Here is a 14,644-nt window from a genome sequence, read left to right as displayed (position 1 = left end):
TAAATACATTTAAGGTGGAGATAGACATATTTTTGCAAGATGAGGGAGTGAAGGGTTATGGGGAGCGGGCAGGGAAGTGGCTTTGAGCCCAAGATCAGTCATGATCTTATTGAATGGTGGAGCAGGCTCGAGGGGCCAAATGGTCTATTCCTGCGCCTATTTCTTATGTTAACATAATTGGCTGCCTTCGGCAAAGCTGGATCTCAGAAGATGGGCAGAATGCTCAGTTCATCCAAATGGGCTGAAAGTGTAGTCTTCAGCACTGACTTGTGTGGAACTTCCTCCACAACTTGAAAGACCCACAGCCTGAAACACAAACTCAGGAACACGGCGTGTGTTTCAGTGTGACCACCAGCATTCTAAATTACACCCGCCAATTTAAACAGGGCCAGTAAAGGACAGTTTTCCTTTCGCAGAATTTATTAAAACAAAATGTGGCACAAGATGTGATCGGTGACTGGGCAATGCCATGTAGCAAATCGCATCTCTCTTCCTTTATAAACACAGTAAATCCAAAACACTGTGATAACACTTCTCCTGTAAATTCACTCAAGACATCAGAATGCCTTTTAAATTAAAATTAACACTGCGCAAGCCAGTTCCTCCGAGCTCAATGCTTTCAGAGGCCCCGTCTGCTCTCTCAGGTGGACATAAAAGATCCCACGGCACTATTCCGAAGAAGGGCTGGAGAGTTATCCCCAGTGCCATGGCCAATATTTATCCCTCAATCAACATCACAAAAACAGATTATCTGGTCATTATTACATTGCTGTTTGTGGGAGCTTGCGGTGTGTAAATTGGCTGCCGCGTTTCCCACATTACAACAGCGACTACACTTCAAAAATACTTCATTGGCTGTAAAGCGCTTTGGGACGTCCCAAGGTCGCGAATGGCGCTATATAAATGCAAGTCTTTCATTTTATTTGAAGATGAAAGTTGCACCATGTTATATTGGACACAAGATGGTTACCAATTTTATGGCATAGGACCCAAGATATCCTGGATGATTGCATGGAACCTGCAATACTTTTCTTGTGGCAGGCTGTATGACAATCCGAGATATAGTATAATTAAGAGATGCATTGGAACAGGGATATTGAATTTTATTCAAATTTAAAGTCTCCTGCACGCACTGCTTCTCTTGCCTGTAGAAAACTCTCCCAGACAGGCAGTGTTGCCCCTGATGGGATGATCTGAAGGATAGAGTGAGCCATCATCTGCTGGACAAGGGCTGTTGGAGATTGCACTACAATGAAGCCCAGGAAAACATGCTCCCTTCACCGGATCAGTGTGTAACCTATCAGCCAAAGAGAACATAAGAGGTTGTTTTCTTTGGAACAGAGAATGCTGAGGGGAGATTTAATTGAGGTGTATAAAATTATCAGGGACCTAGATAGATTGGATAGGAAGGACCTATTTCTCTTAGAAGAGAGGTCAATAACCAGGGGGCATAGATTTAAAGTAATTGGTAGAAGGATTAGAGGGGAGTTGAGGAGAACTTTTTTCACCCAGAGGGTGGTGGGGGTCTGGAACTCACTGCCTGAAAAGGTGATAGAGGCAGAAACCCTCATCACATTCAAAAAGTACTTGGATATGCACTTGAAGTGCCGTAACCTACAGGGCTACGGACCAAGATCTGGAAAGTGGGATTAGGCCGGGTAGCTCTTTGTCGGCTAGCACAGATACAATGGGCCGAATGGCCTCCTTCTGTTCCATAAATTTCTATGATTCGATGCAGTAACTTTGAAAATAGCTGTTAACCCCTAGAATAATCTGAGGAGCTTGTATGATAACACTGCCACAACAATCCAGGAAAAGACAGGCGATCAAATGTTACCAACAGCTATTAAATGGAAAATATACTCCTGAATGTAATTCCAAACAATTTTGTTTAAATCCACTTGAAGTGTCTGACCTCCAACTGGATTATCATTCCCATGGTGTTTCCAAAGTTACACCTAAAAATGTGACATGTTTTCTTTTTGCTTTGGCTCCCAGCACCGCTCCCCACTGCTGACTGCTTTGAGCGGACAAGCAAATGGTGCTGGGATCGAAGTAAAACGCGACATTTCTGATTCCAGCACCAGCTGTGCTCAGATAGTCCCCTCCTGGGAAAGTGGGAGTGTGCGGAGAAAGGGATGGAATGTCACTGAGCCAGCTAAAGGCTAGAGAGAGTGCGACACTGGCCAAGGCCCCACAGCAAGACCTGCCTTCCTGTCCTCACGGTTAAACTATGGCCCATCCCTCACAGGGCGCAACTTTAATACACCGGGACAAAGAGAAACAGAGTGCTTTCCCAGCAGAGAACAGTCTGGCTGACGTACTGCTGGTTATTCCAGAGTTTCCTTTACTTTGGATTTGTTCACTTCAGAGGAAGTTTTGTTAGTGAGCACATTAACTACAGTTTGTAAAAAGAAAAACATCAAAGTGGCGGCCTCGGTTGTTTCCTCCAGTAGTACACTTTGTGTATGCGTCACCGAGTTATCTGAAAATGGCACATTTCCTTGTCTTTTTGCAACATAGCTCACGTAGATTTCCAAGAGAGAAAATAAAGCTCACCATTGGAAGGGGAGTAAGAGACGCCAGGCTGCTCCTGCACGCTTTTTTGTATTCTACGAGTGGCCCACTGAAAGAAAGCAGACAGCACTTCAGCTAGGAGAAGCCCGAGTCGGTGTCCCCCCTCGGATGTAATTATATATTCCCATTCTACGGATCGTCATGCCTGTGTGATTCCCATTGAACAGTAGTGGCTCCCCACCAAATCCTTTCACCGGCAAACTGATCAGTTAGAGTTTCGTCCCCACACCAACTCCCAGGCCTCTGCTCTATAAAAGTGATCATAGGTGGTGTGGGAGTGCATTGGTGTTGTGGTAGGTGGGGGTGGGGTGAGGTGTGTGTATGGGGGGGGGGGGTGGTGAGGGGGGACTGGTGTGTGAGGGGTGTGTGTGTGGGGGGGTGTGTGTGGGGGGGTGTGTGTGGGGGGGGGCTGGTGTGCGAGGGATGTGTGTGTGGGGGGGCTGGTGTGCGAGGGGTGTGTGTGTGTGGGGGGGGTGCTGGTGTGCGAGGGGTGTGTGCACGGGGGGGGGCTGGTGTGCGAGGCATGTGTGTGTGTGGGGGGGGGTGCTGGTGTGCGAGGGGGGTGTGTGTGTGGGGGGGCGGGTGTGTGTGTGGGGGGGGCTGGTGTGCGAGGGGTGTGTGTGTGGGGGGGGTGCTGGTGTGCGAGGGGTGTGTGTGGGGGGGGCTGGTGCGCGAGGGGGTGGTGTGTGTGTGTGTGTGCGCGAGGGGGTTGTGTGTGTGCGCGCGCGAGGGGGTGGTGTGTGTGTGCGCATGCGCGTCTGGTGTGTGTGTGTGTGGGCTGGTGTGCGAGGGGTGTGTGTGTGTGGGTGGACTGGTGTGGGAGGGGGTGCTGTGTGTGTGGGGGGGGGGCTGGTGTGCGGGGGGGCTGGTGTGCGTGTGTGTGGGGGGGCTGGAGTGCGAGGGGTGTGGGTGTGGGGGGGGGCTGGTGTGCGAGGGGTGTGTGTGGGGGGCTGGTGTGCAAGGTATGTGTGCGTGTGCGGGGTGTGCACAGGGGGAGTGCTGTGGCGGGGGGAGTGATTTGGTGTGTGTGCTGGTGTGCGAGGGGTGTGCACAGGGGGAGTGCTGTGGGGGGGGGGTGATTTGGTGTGTGTGCTGGTGTGCGAGGGGTGTGCACGGGGTGTGCACAGGGGGAGTGCTGTGGCGGCGGGGGGGGGGGGGGGGGGGGGGGAGTGATTTGGTGTGTGTGCGTGTGATAGCAACCAAGACACTCTCCAGCTTTCTCTCTTAATCTTGTCTTTATCCAGCATTGCTTTCAAATATTTTACTAAAATCAAGAACGATGAAGAAACACAGCCACCAACCTGCCCCACATTATGAACAATTTCACTAGCTATTTGGCTTTTTTTTTTATATACACAAGAGCAATCTACGGTTTAATTCTATCCGAGCCATTGTCACTCACAGAATTACATCCCACTCCACTGCAACTCTCCTACAACAAAGGGTGCAGAGAGATTGAATCATTTATCTGTTTGAGGTTTTGTTTCCCAGACCTGAGCTTACCAGCTGCAATGAAAGTTTAAAGTAAACTGCCAATGTGTCAAGAAAAACACGCAGCAAGATTTATCAAGTTCCTTTCCCCTTTCAGAATGTTCAAAGCATGTTAATGAGGTTAAGGACTGAACTATAATTTTAGGATAAAGGGCAGATTGTAGGTTCATGAGGCTAAAACTATATCCAAGTGGCAGTTTATATTATGGAAGGTTTTGTAAGCAATCTGTCTTTTTATTTTGGACAGATACTATTATTTTTCCTTCAGATAAAAGAATAACTGCATGAAAGAAAAACTATTTTACAGGTCATATTTCTCTTAACAACTGGATGTGAAGGATGTCCGATCAGTTAATCCGGCTTGTTCTATTATGTTGGTCATCATCTTTTTCCCAGACCAAACCCATATCACTTACTGAGTGAATTCAGTGCTGTCCCAAGGAACGCAATGATAGCTGTAAGGGGGGAAAGGCGGGCGGGGAGGGGGGGGGGGGGCAGGGGGGGGGAGAAGAGGGAGCGGGCGGGGGGGGGGAAAAAGAGGGAGCGGGCAGGGAGGGAGCGGGGAAAAGAGGGAGCGGGGAAAAGAGGGAGCGGGAAGGGAGGGAGCGGGAAGGGAGGGAGGGAGCGGGAAGGGAGGGAGCGGGAAGGGAGGGAGCGGGAAGGGAGGGAGCGGGAAGGGAGGGAGCGGGCAGGGAGGGAGCGGGCAAAGAGGGAGCGGGAAAAGAGGGAGCGGGAAAAGAGGGAGGGGGAAAAGAGGGAGGGGGAAAAGAGGGAGGGGGAAAAGAGGGAGGGGGAAAAGAGGGAGGGGGAAAAGAGGGAGGGGGAAAAGAGGGAGGGGGAAAAGAGGGAGGGGGAAAAGAGGGAGCGGGAAAAGAGGGAGCGGGAAAAGAGGGAGCGGGAAAAGAGGGAGCGGGAAAAGAGGGAGCGGGAAAAGAGGGAGCGGGAAAAGAGGGAGCGGGAAAAGAGGGAGCGGGAAAAGAGGGAGCGGGAAAAGAGGGAGCGGGAAAAGAGGGAGCGGGAAAAGAGGGAGCGGGAAAAGAGGGAGCGGGAAAAGAGGGAGCGGGCAGGGAGGGAGCAAAGAGGGAGGGGGCAAAGAGGGAGCGGGCAAAGAGGGAGGGGGAAAAGAGGGAGGGGGAAAAGAGGGAGGGGGAAAAGAGGGAGGGGGAAAAGAGGGAGGGGGAAAAGAGGGAGGGGGAAAAGAGGGAGGGGGAAAAGAGGGAGGGGGAAAAGAGGGAGGGGGAAAAGAGGGAGGGGGAAAAGAGGGAGCGGGAAAAGAGGGAGCGGGAAAAGAGGGAGCGGGAAAAGAGGGAGCGGGAAAAGAGGGAGCGGGCAGGGAGGGAGCGGGAAAAGAGGGAGCGGGCAGGGAGGGAGCGGGAAAAGTGGGAGCGGGAAAAGAGGGAGCGGGCAGGGAGGGAGCGGGAAAAGAGGGAGCGGGCAGGGAGGGGGCGGGAAAAGAGGGAGCGGGCAGGGAGGGGGCGGGAAAAGAGGGGGCGGGAAAAGAGGGGGCGGGCAGGGAGGGGGCGGGCAGGGAGGGGGCGGGCAGGGAGGGGGCGGGCAGGGAGGGGGCGGGCAGGGAGGGGGCGGGCAGGGAGGGGGCGGGCAGGGAGGGGGCGGGCAGGGAGGGGGCGGGCAGGGAGGGGGCGGGCAGGGAGGGGGCGGGCAGGGAGGGGGCGGGCAGGGAGGGGGCGGGCAGGGAGGGGGCGGGCAGGGAGGGGGCGGGCAGGGAGGGGCCGGGCAGGGAGGGGGCGGGAAGGGAGGGGGCGGGCAGGGAGGGGGCGGGCAGGGAGGGGGCGGGCAGGGAGGGGGCGGGCAAAGAGGGGGCGGGCAAAGAGGGGGCGGGCAAAGAGGGGGCGGGCAAAGAGGGGGCGGGCAAAGAGGGGGCGGGCAAAGAGGGGGCGGGCAAAGAGGGGGCGGGCAAAGAGGGGGCGGGCAAAGAGGGGGCGGGCAAAGAGGGGGCGGGCAAAGAGGGGGCGGGCAAAGAGGGGGCGGGCAAAGAGGGGGCGGGCAAAGAGGGGGCGGGCAAAGAGGGGGCGGGCAAAGAGGGGGCGGGCAAAGAGGGGGCGGGCAAAGAGGGGGCGGGCAAAGAGGGGGCGGGCAAAGAGGGGGCGGGCAAAGAGGGGGCGGGCAAAGAGGGGGCGGGCAAAGAGGGGGCGGGCAAAGAGGGGGCGGGCAAAGAGGGGGCGGGCAAAGAGGGGGCGGGCAAAGAGGGGGCGGGCAAAGAGGGGGCGGGCAAAGAGGGGGCGGGCAAAGAGGGGGCGGGCAAAGAGGGGGCGGGCAAAGAGGGGGCGGGCAAAGAGGGGGCGGGCAAAGAGGGGGCGGGCAAAGAGGGGGCGGGCAAAGAGGGGGCGGGCAAAGAGGGGGCGGGCAAAGAGGGGGCGGGCAAAGAGGGGGCGGGCAAAGAGGGGGCGGGCAAAGAGGGGGCGGGAAAAGAGGGGGCGGGAAAAGAGGGGGCGGGAAAAGAGGGGGCGGGAAAAGAGGGGGCGGGAAAAGAGGGGGCGGGAAAGGAGGGGGCGGGAAAAGAGGGGGCGGGCAGGGAGGGGGCGGGAAAAGAGGGGGCGGGCAGGGAGGGGGCGGGAAAAGAGGGGGCGGGCAGGGAGGGAAAAGAGGGAGCGGGCAGGGAGGGAAAAGAGGGAGCGGGCAGGGAGGGAAAAGAGGGAGCGGGCAGGGAGGGGGCGGGAAAAGAGGGAGCGGGCAGGGAGGGGGCGGGAAAAGAGGGAGCGGGCAGGGAGGGGGAAGAGGGAGCGGGCAGGGAGGGGGAAGAGGGAGCGGGCAGGGAGGGGGAAGAGGGAGCGGGCAGGGAGGGGGAAGAGGGAGCGGGCAGGGAGGGGGAAGAGGGAGCGGGCAGGGAGGGGGAAGAGGGAGCGGGCAGGGAGGGGGAAGAGGGAGCGGGCAGGGAGGGGGAAGAGGGAGCGGGCAGGGAGGGGGAAGAGGGAGCGGGCAGGGAGGGGGAAGAGGGAGCGGGCAGGGAGGGGGAAGAGGGAGCGGGCAGGGAGGGGGAAGAGGGAGCGGGCAGGGAGGGGGAAGAGGGAGCGGGCAGGGAGGGGGAAGAGGGAGCGGGCAGGGAGGGGGAAGAGGGAGCGGGCAGGGAGGGGGAAGAGGGAGCGGGCAGGGAGGGGGAAGAGGGAGCGGGCAGGGAGGGGGAAGAGGGAGCGGGCAGGGAGGGGGAAGAGGGAGCGGGCAGGGAGGGGGAAGAGGGAGCGGGCAGGGAGGGGGAAGAGGGAGCGGGCAGGGAGGGGGAAGAGGGAGCGGGCAGGGAGGGGGAAGAGGGAGCGGGCAGGGAGGGGGAAGAGGGAGCGGGCAGGGAGGGGGAAGAGGGAGCGGGCAGGGAGGGGGAAGAGGGAGCGGGCAGGGAGGGGGAAGAGGGAGCGGGCAGGGAGGGGGAAGAGGGAGCGGGCAGGGAGGGGGAAGAGGGAGCGGGCAGGGAGGGGGAAGAGGGAGCGGGCAGGGAGGGGGAAGAGGGAGCGGGCAGGGAGGGGGAAGAGGGAGCGGGCAGGGAGGGGGAAGAGGGAGCGGGCAGGGAGGGGGAAGAGGGAGCGGGCAGGGAGGGGGAAGAGGGAGCGGGCAGGGAGGGGGAAGAGGGAGCGGGCAGGGAGGGGGAAGAGGGAGCGGGCAGGGAGGGGGAAGAGGGAGCGGGCAGGGAGGGGGAAGAGGGAGCGGGCAGGGAGGGGGAAGAGGGAGCGGGCAGGGAGGGGGAAGAGGGAGCGGGCAGGGAGGGGGAAGAGGGAGCGGGCAGGGAGGGGGAAGAGGGAGCGGGCAGGGAGGGGGAAGAGGGAGCGGGCAGGGAGGGGGAAGAGGGAGCGGGCAGGGAGGGGGAAGAGGGAGCGGGCAGGGAGGGGGAAGAGGGAGCGGGCAGGGAGGGGGAAGAGGGAGCGGGCAGGGAGGGGGAAGAGGGAGCGGGCAGGGAGGGGGAAGAGGGAGCGGGCAGGGAGGGGGAAGAGGGAGCGGGCAGGGAGGGGGAAGAGGGAGCGGGCAGGGAGGGGGAAGAGGGAGCGGGCAGGGAGGGGGAAGAGGGAGCGGGCAGGGAGGGGGAAGAGGGAGCGGGCAGGGAGGGGGAAGAGGGAGCGGGCAGGGAGGGGGAAGAGGGAGCGGGCAGGGAGGGGGAAGAGGGAGCGGGCAGGGAGGGGGAAGAGGGAGCGGGCAGGGAGGGGGAAGAGGGAGCGGGCAGGGAGGGGGAAGAGGGAGCGGGCAGGGAGGGGGAAGAGGGAGCGGGCAGGGAGGGGGAAGAGGGAGCGGGCAGGGAGGGGGAAGAGGGAGCGGGCAGGGAGGGGGAAGAGGGAGCGGGCAGGGAGGGGGAAGAGGGAGCGGGCAGGGAGGGGGAAGAGGGAGCGGGCAGGGAGGGGGAAGAGGGAGCGGGCAGGGAGGGGGAAGAGGGAGCGGAGCGGGCAGGGAGGGGGAAGAGGGATGCGGGCAGGGAGGGGGAAGAGGAGAGCGGGCAGGGAGGGGGAAGAGGGAGCGGGCAGGGGAGGGGAAGAGGGAGCGGGCAGGGAGGGGGAAGAGGGAGCGGGCAGGGAGGGGGAAGAGGGAGCGGGCAGGGAGGGGGAAGAGGGAGCGGGCAGGGAGGGGGAAGAGGGAGCGGGGCAGGGAGGGGGAAGAGGGAGCGGGCAGGGAGGGGGAAGAGGGAGCGGGCAGGGGAGGGGGAAGAGGGAGCGGGCAGGGAGGGGGAAGAGGGAGCGGGCAGGGAGGGGGAAGAGGGAGCGGGCAGGGAGGGGGAAGAGGGAGCGGGCAGGGAGGGGGAAGAGGGAGCGGGCAGGGAGGGGGGAAGAGGGAGCGGGCAGGGAGGGGGAAGAGGGAGCGGGCAGGAGGGGGGAAGAGGGAGCGGGCAGGGAGGGGGAAGAGGGAGCGGGCAGGGAGGGGGAAGAGGGAGCGGGCAGGGAGGGGGAAGAGGGAGCGGCAGGGAGGGGAAGAGGGAGCGGGCAGGGAGGGGGAAGAGGGAGCGGGCAGGGAGGGGGAAGAGGGAGCGGGCAGGGAGGGGAAGAGGGAGCGGGCAGGGAGGGGGAAGAGGGAGCGGGCAGGGAGGGGGAAGAGGGAGCGGGCAGGGAGGGGGAAGAGGGAGCGGGCAGGGAGGGGGAAGAGGGAGCGGGCAGGGAGGGGGAAGAGGGAGCGGGCAGGGAGGGGGAAGAGGGAGCGGGCAGGGAGGGGGAAGAGGGAGCGGGCAGGGAGGGGGGAAGAGGGAGCGGGCAGGGAGGGGGAAGAGGGAGCGGGCAGGGAGGGGGAAGAGGGAGCGGGCAGGGAGGGGGAAGAGGGAGCGGGCAGGGAGGGGAAGAGGAGCGGGCAGGGAGGGGAAGAGGGAGCGGGCAGGGAGGGGAAGAGGGAGCGGGCAGGGAGGGGGAAGAGGGAGCGGGCAGGGAGGGGGAAGAGGGAGCGGGCAGGGAGGGGGAAGAGGGAGCGGGCAGGGAGGGGAAGAGGGAGCGGGCAGGGAGGGGGAAGAGGGAGCGGGCAGGGAGGGGGAAGAGGGAGCGGGCAGGGAGGGGGGAAGAGGGAGCGGGCAGGGAGGGGGAAGAGGGAGCGGGCAGGGAGGGGGAAGAGGGAGCGGGCAGGGAGGGGGGGGAAGAGGGAGCGGGCAGGGAGGGGGGGGGGGAAGAGGAGCGGGCAGGGAGGGGGGGGAAGAGGGAGCGGGCAGGGGAGCGGGCAGGGAGGGGAAGGGGGAGCGGGCAGGGGGGAAGGGGGAGCGGGCAGGAGAGCTGGCAGGGGGGGGAAGGGGGAGCGGGCAGGGAGGGGGAAGAGGGGAGCAGGCAGGGAGGGGGGGAAGGGGGAAAGAGGGGAGCGGCAGGGAGGGGAAGAGGGAGCGGGCGGGGGGGAGAAGAGGGAGTGGGCAGGGGAGCGGGCGGGGAGCGGGAAGAGGGAGCGGGCAGGGGGAGCGGGCGGGAAGGGGCGTGGGCAGGGAGGGGGAATGGCAGGAGGGGAAAGGGGGAGCGGGAAGGGGGAGCGGCAGGGAGGGGGAAGGGGGAGCGGGCGGGGAGGGGGGGAAGGGGGGAGCGGGCGGGAGGGGGGGGAAGGGGGGAGCGGGCAGGGAGGGGGAAAGGGGGAGCGGGCAGGGAGGGGGGGAAAGGGGGAGCGGGCAGGGAGGGGGGGAAAGGGGAGCGGGCAGGGAGGGGGGGAAGGGGGGAGCGGGCAGGGAGGGGGGAAGGGGGAGCGGGCAGGGAGGGGGGGAAGGGGGGAGCGGCAGGGGGAGCGGGCAGGGGGGGGAAGGGGGGAGCGGGGCAGGGGGAGTGGGCAGGGAGGGGGAAGGGGGAGCGGCAGGGAGGAGCGGGCAGGGAGGGGAAGGGGGAGCGGGCAGGGAGGGGGGGAAGGGGGGAGCGGGCAGGGAGGGGGGGAAGGGGGAGCGGGCAGGGAGGGGGGGAAGGGGGAGCGGGCAGGGAGGGGGGGAAGGGGGGAGCGGGCAGGGAGGGGGGAAGGGGAGCGGGCAGGGAGGGGGAAGGGGGGAGCGGGCAGGAGGGGGGAAGGGGGAGCGGGCAGGGAGGGGGGGAAGGGGGAGCGGGCAGGGAGGGGGGGAAGGGGGGAGCGGGCAGGGAGGGGCGGGCAGGGAGGGGGGGAAGCGGGCAGGGAGGGGGGGAAGGGGGGAGCGGGCAGGGAGGGGGGGAAGGGGGAGCGGGCGGGGGGGGAAGGGGGGAGCGGGCGGGGGGGGGAAGGGGGAGCAGGCGGGGGGGGAAGGGGGGAGCAGGCGGGGGGAAGGGGGAGCGGGCAGGAGGGGGGGGGAAGGGGGAGCGGGCAGGGAGGGGGGGAAGGGGGAGCGGGCAGGGAGGGGGGGGAAGGGGGGAGCGGGCAGGGAGGTGGGGGAGGGGGGAAGGGGGGAGCGGGCAGGGAGGGGGGAAGGGGGGGAGCGGGCAGGGAGGGGGGAAGGGGGGGAGCGGGCAGGGAGGGGGGAAGGGGGGAGCGGGCAGGGAGGGGGGGAAGGGGGGAGCGGGCAGGGAGGGGGGGAAGGGGGGAGCGGGCAGGGAGGGGGGGAAGGGGGGAGCGGGCAGGGAGGGGGGGAAGGGGGGAGCGGGCAGGGAGGGGGGGAAGGGGGGAGCGGGCAGGGAGGGGGGGGAAGGGGGGAGCGGGCAGGGAGGGGGGGAAGGGGGGAGCGGGCAGGGAGGGGGAAGCGGGCAGGGAGGGGGAAGCGGGCAGGGAGGGGGAAGCGGGCAGGGAGGGGGAAGCGGGCAGGGAGGGGGAAGCGGGCAGGGAGGGGGGGAAGCGGGCAGGGAGAGGGGGGAAGCGGGCAGGGAGGGGGGGAAGCGGGCAGGGAGGGGGGGAAGCGGGCAGGGAGGGGGGAAGCGGGCAGGGAGGGGGGAAGCGGGCAGGGAGGGGGGGAAGGGGGGAGCGGGCAGGGAGGGGGGGGAAGGGGGGAGCGGGCAGGGAGGGGGGGGAAGGGGGGGAGCGGGCAGGGAGGGGGGGGAAGGGGGGAGCGGGGCAGGGAGGGGGGGGAAGGGGGGAGCGGGCAGGGAGGGGGGGAAGGGGGGAGCGGGCAGGGAGGGGGGGAAGGGGGGAGCGGGCAGGGAGGGGGGGAAGGGGGGAGCGGGCAGGGAGGGGGGGGAAGGGGGGAGCGGGCAGGGAGGGGGGGAAGGGGGGAGCGGGCAGGGAGGGGGAGCGGGCAGGGAGGGGGGGAAGGGGGGAGCGGGCAGGGAGGGGGGGCGGGCAGGGAGGGGGGAGCGGGCAGGGAGGGGGAAGAGGGAGCGGGCAGGGGGAGCGGGCGGGTGCGTGCATTACCACAGAGCCTAGTCCTCTCCTCAGCCAACATCCATCTGTGTGCATTTCCAGGTGTGCGCGCTGGATGGTGATCAGCAGTGGGAAGCCGGTCTGATTTACCCTTCCTAACCCAGGAGCATTTGAAATCAGCTAACGCAGCAAAGAATGTCCATCAGACCCGAGTTATAAACAGCTCAGCTCCTCACCGCCCAAAATCACGGCAAATCAGTTTACTTTTATCATGACCATTTCTTTTAAATACCCTCAAAAAATGGTAGAGCACTTTTAAATTGAGTTATATTCTACAATACATACTTGAGATGTCTTAAGAGAGACCACAGATGCTGGAATGAACAGTAACAGACAAGCAGCCTCAAACTGAAAGGGGTTCATGTTCCCACCAGGCTCCCTTGTGACCTCAAACTTGAACTTGCCCCTTCAGAAATGTCGGTTTCCACCATTTTCTTCCAATATCAGGCACCTTCCCAGAAATAAACCAAAAGTATCTCTTACTGACCCGCAACATATCCCTTATTGAACAAAGGCCCTTACCTCAAGCGTCTTGATCAGAATCTTCATGTAAAGTTCTGTTATCCCCAAAGAAACTCCAAACATGGCTGGCAGCATAATGAGTGTGATCCCCAGGATCAGCCATACCGCCAGCAGCTTCAACGCCAGTTCCCAGAAGTCCTCCATCTGCCGCCGCTCTCTGCTCTCCGCAGCCAAGGTGCACAGGGGTCCAGCCCTAGAGACCACGCCAGTTAAAAAGGGAGTTACGGCCCACCAGCGATGGGGTCCCTCTTTTAAATGGACCAAGTAAATTAAACAAATAGACTGTAATTAAAACTCTAAAACTTTAAATAAACCTTAGCAAATCAAATTAAAATTTGGTTGTCCAATCCAATTATGCACTCCAGTCCCCGCGGCGCCCACCGGTCACGGAAGTGCTCGAACGCGCCGGCGGACACCGCGTACTCCATCTCCAGGGCCACCCGGGCGCGAACATGGCCGCGGAAGAGAGGGAGGCAATCTGGCTGGACGACCCCCTCGACCGCCCGCATTGATGGCTTTTTTAGCCAGGCCCAGGAGCAGACCCACGAGGAGGTCCCCCAACCTGCCTGCTCCCCTCCGCACCGGGTGACCGTAGATCAAGAGCGTGGGACTGAAGTGCAACCAAAAATCGAGGAGCAGCCCCTTCAAATAATGGAAGAGGGGCTGCAACCTCTCACATTCTGCATAAATATGAAAAATGGACTCCTCCAGGCCACAGAACAAACAGGTGGCCTGGGAGTCCGTGAACCTACTTAAAAATATATTGCACGGGACTGCTCCGTGCAACACCCTCCAGGCCAAGTCCCCAATAGCCAGTGATGGGGTCCCTCATCCCGCGTGCACAGCTGCTACCACTTTACTATCCCAGTACCCTCAGTATAAACCCACCCAAAACAACTTTCCCCCACCACCACACACACATACAAAACTTGCATTTACATAGCGCCTTTAACATAGTAAAACAGCCCAAGGCACTTCGCAGGAGCGTTATCAGACAAAATTTGGCACCAAGCCAAATGAGGAAATATTAGGACAGGCGAGCAAAAGCTTGGTCAGAGGTAGGTTTTAAGGAGCGACTTAAGGAGGTTTAGGGAGGAAATTACAGAGCTTGGGGCCCAGGCAACTGAAGGCACAGCCGTTAATGGTGGAGTGATGAAAATCGGGGGAGCGCAAGAGGCCAGAATTGGAGGAGCGCAAAAACCTGAGGGTTGTAGGACTGGAGGAGGGAGAATTCAATCCTCAATACAGTGCAAGAGGAGGAAGTGGGAACTGGCAAACGCACCACCCACCCACCCCACTCTACCACCACCGCCCGCCACTCGACCACCGCCACCCATGTAGAACTAATGATTCACAGCCCGCCAATACTGTGCACAAGTGAGGACGTAACCCCAATACTGTGTAGAAGTGGGAACCAGCAATAGCTCTGCCCCCCAACAGACTGCAGGAGTGGAAACCCACCCCACACATAATGTAGGATTGTGGACACCCTCACCACCCCCCAGTGGGGAATGGGAAATGGGGTTTAGGGAACTGAAGAATCCCAAAGCCTGCCCCGTAGGGATTAGGGTCTGCGGACTGGAAAAATCCCATCCCCCTCTCAGTTCCCAGTGGGAAAGGGAGACTCCCCACCCAGTGGGGTGCTGGTAGTGGGAAATGGGGTGCTGGGAGCAGGCATAGGGAATGTAGACCGCCCAACCCCGTGTGGGGAATGGCCTCACACACTCTGACAGATACACACACACGATGGGAGTGGAGACCCAGTCGTCATCCTCCTCCCCTCCTCGAGCCCACTACAAGAAGTTAAAGGAGGCAAGGCACTGACTGACCAGCAACTGCTGTTGGAAATACCCGACCCTGTCCGGCTTAACAGCAGCAGGAGCCTGGCCACAGGGCAAGCGGGTCCCCCCGACCAGGAGAGTGCAGGCTCCGGCTACTGCCTCTCTCTCTCACTCACTCACTCACTCCGGGTTCACTCCTTACTCCTACCCGCTTCGCTTCGCTCCGGCTCGGGATTCTTACTCCGGATCCTGGTCGGGGCTTTTACTCTGCTGTGACTATCGCTCTGGTCCAGAGTTCACTCGCTCCTTACCCCGCCCACCCGGAACTTCCAGCTCGGTTGCTTCCCGTCCCACCCCGACTCACCGCAGATCAGCGGCACCAGCAGCGCCCAGCTGGAGCCCAGGAGATGCTGGCTGGTGGAGGGAGTAATAGTGGGAGTGGGTAATAGCCCTGCGGGAGGGACAAGCGCTTACAGCCTTCACCAGTCTCTGTTTACTTAGACTTTCTCTGCAACTTTCACTCCTCCGTTTCTTCCTCTCCTGTCTTTCTATCCTTTCCCTCTGTCGCTTTTCCATTT

At 62.6% G+C, this 14,644-nt stretch overlaps 1 protein-coding gene across 7 annotated transcripts in view; it reads right to left on the bottom strand.

Annotated features, from left to right (window-relative positions):
• gpat3 (glycerol-3-phosphate acyltransferase 3) overlaps positions 1-14,644 on the bottom strand; it is an 84,367-nt gene extending 69,723 nt beyond the window's left edge. Inside the window, exons 1-3 of one of the 7 annotated variants that reach the window (XM_086007446.1) lie at positions 14,431-14,644; positions 12,286-12,533; positions 2,560-2,626 (exon numbers count right to left, since the gene is read on the bottom strand). In XM_086007446.1, coding sequence (XP_085863572.1) covers positions 2,560-2,626; positions 12,286-12,429 — 211 coding nt within the window. In that variant the 5' untranslated portion in view covers positions 12,430-12,533; positions 14,431-14,644. The other 6 variants (XM_086007445.1, XM_086007470.1, XM_086007440.1 and 3 more) reach the window with 6 other exon arrangements.

This window comes from Somniosus microcephalus, chromosome 2, assembly GCF_052327205.1.
Source record: "Somniosus microcephalus isolate GS21.2 chromosome 2, FLI_Smic_1.0, whole genome shotgun sequence".
Taxonomy (NCBI): Eukaryota; Metazoa; Chordata; class Chondrichthyes; order Squaliformes; family Somniosidae; genus Somniosus; species Somniosus microcephalus.
This window is presented reverse-complemented; position numbering and strand designations above follow the sequence as displayed.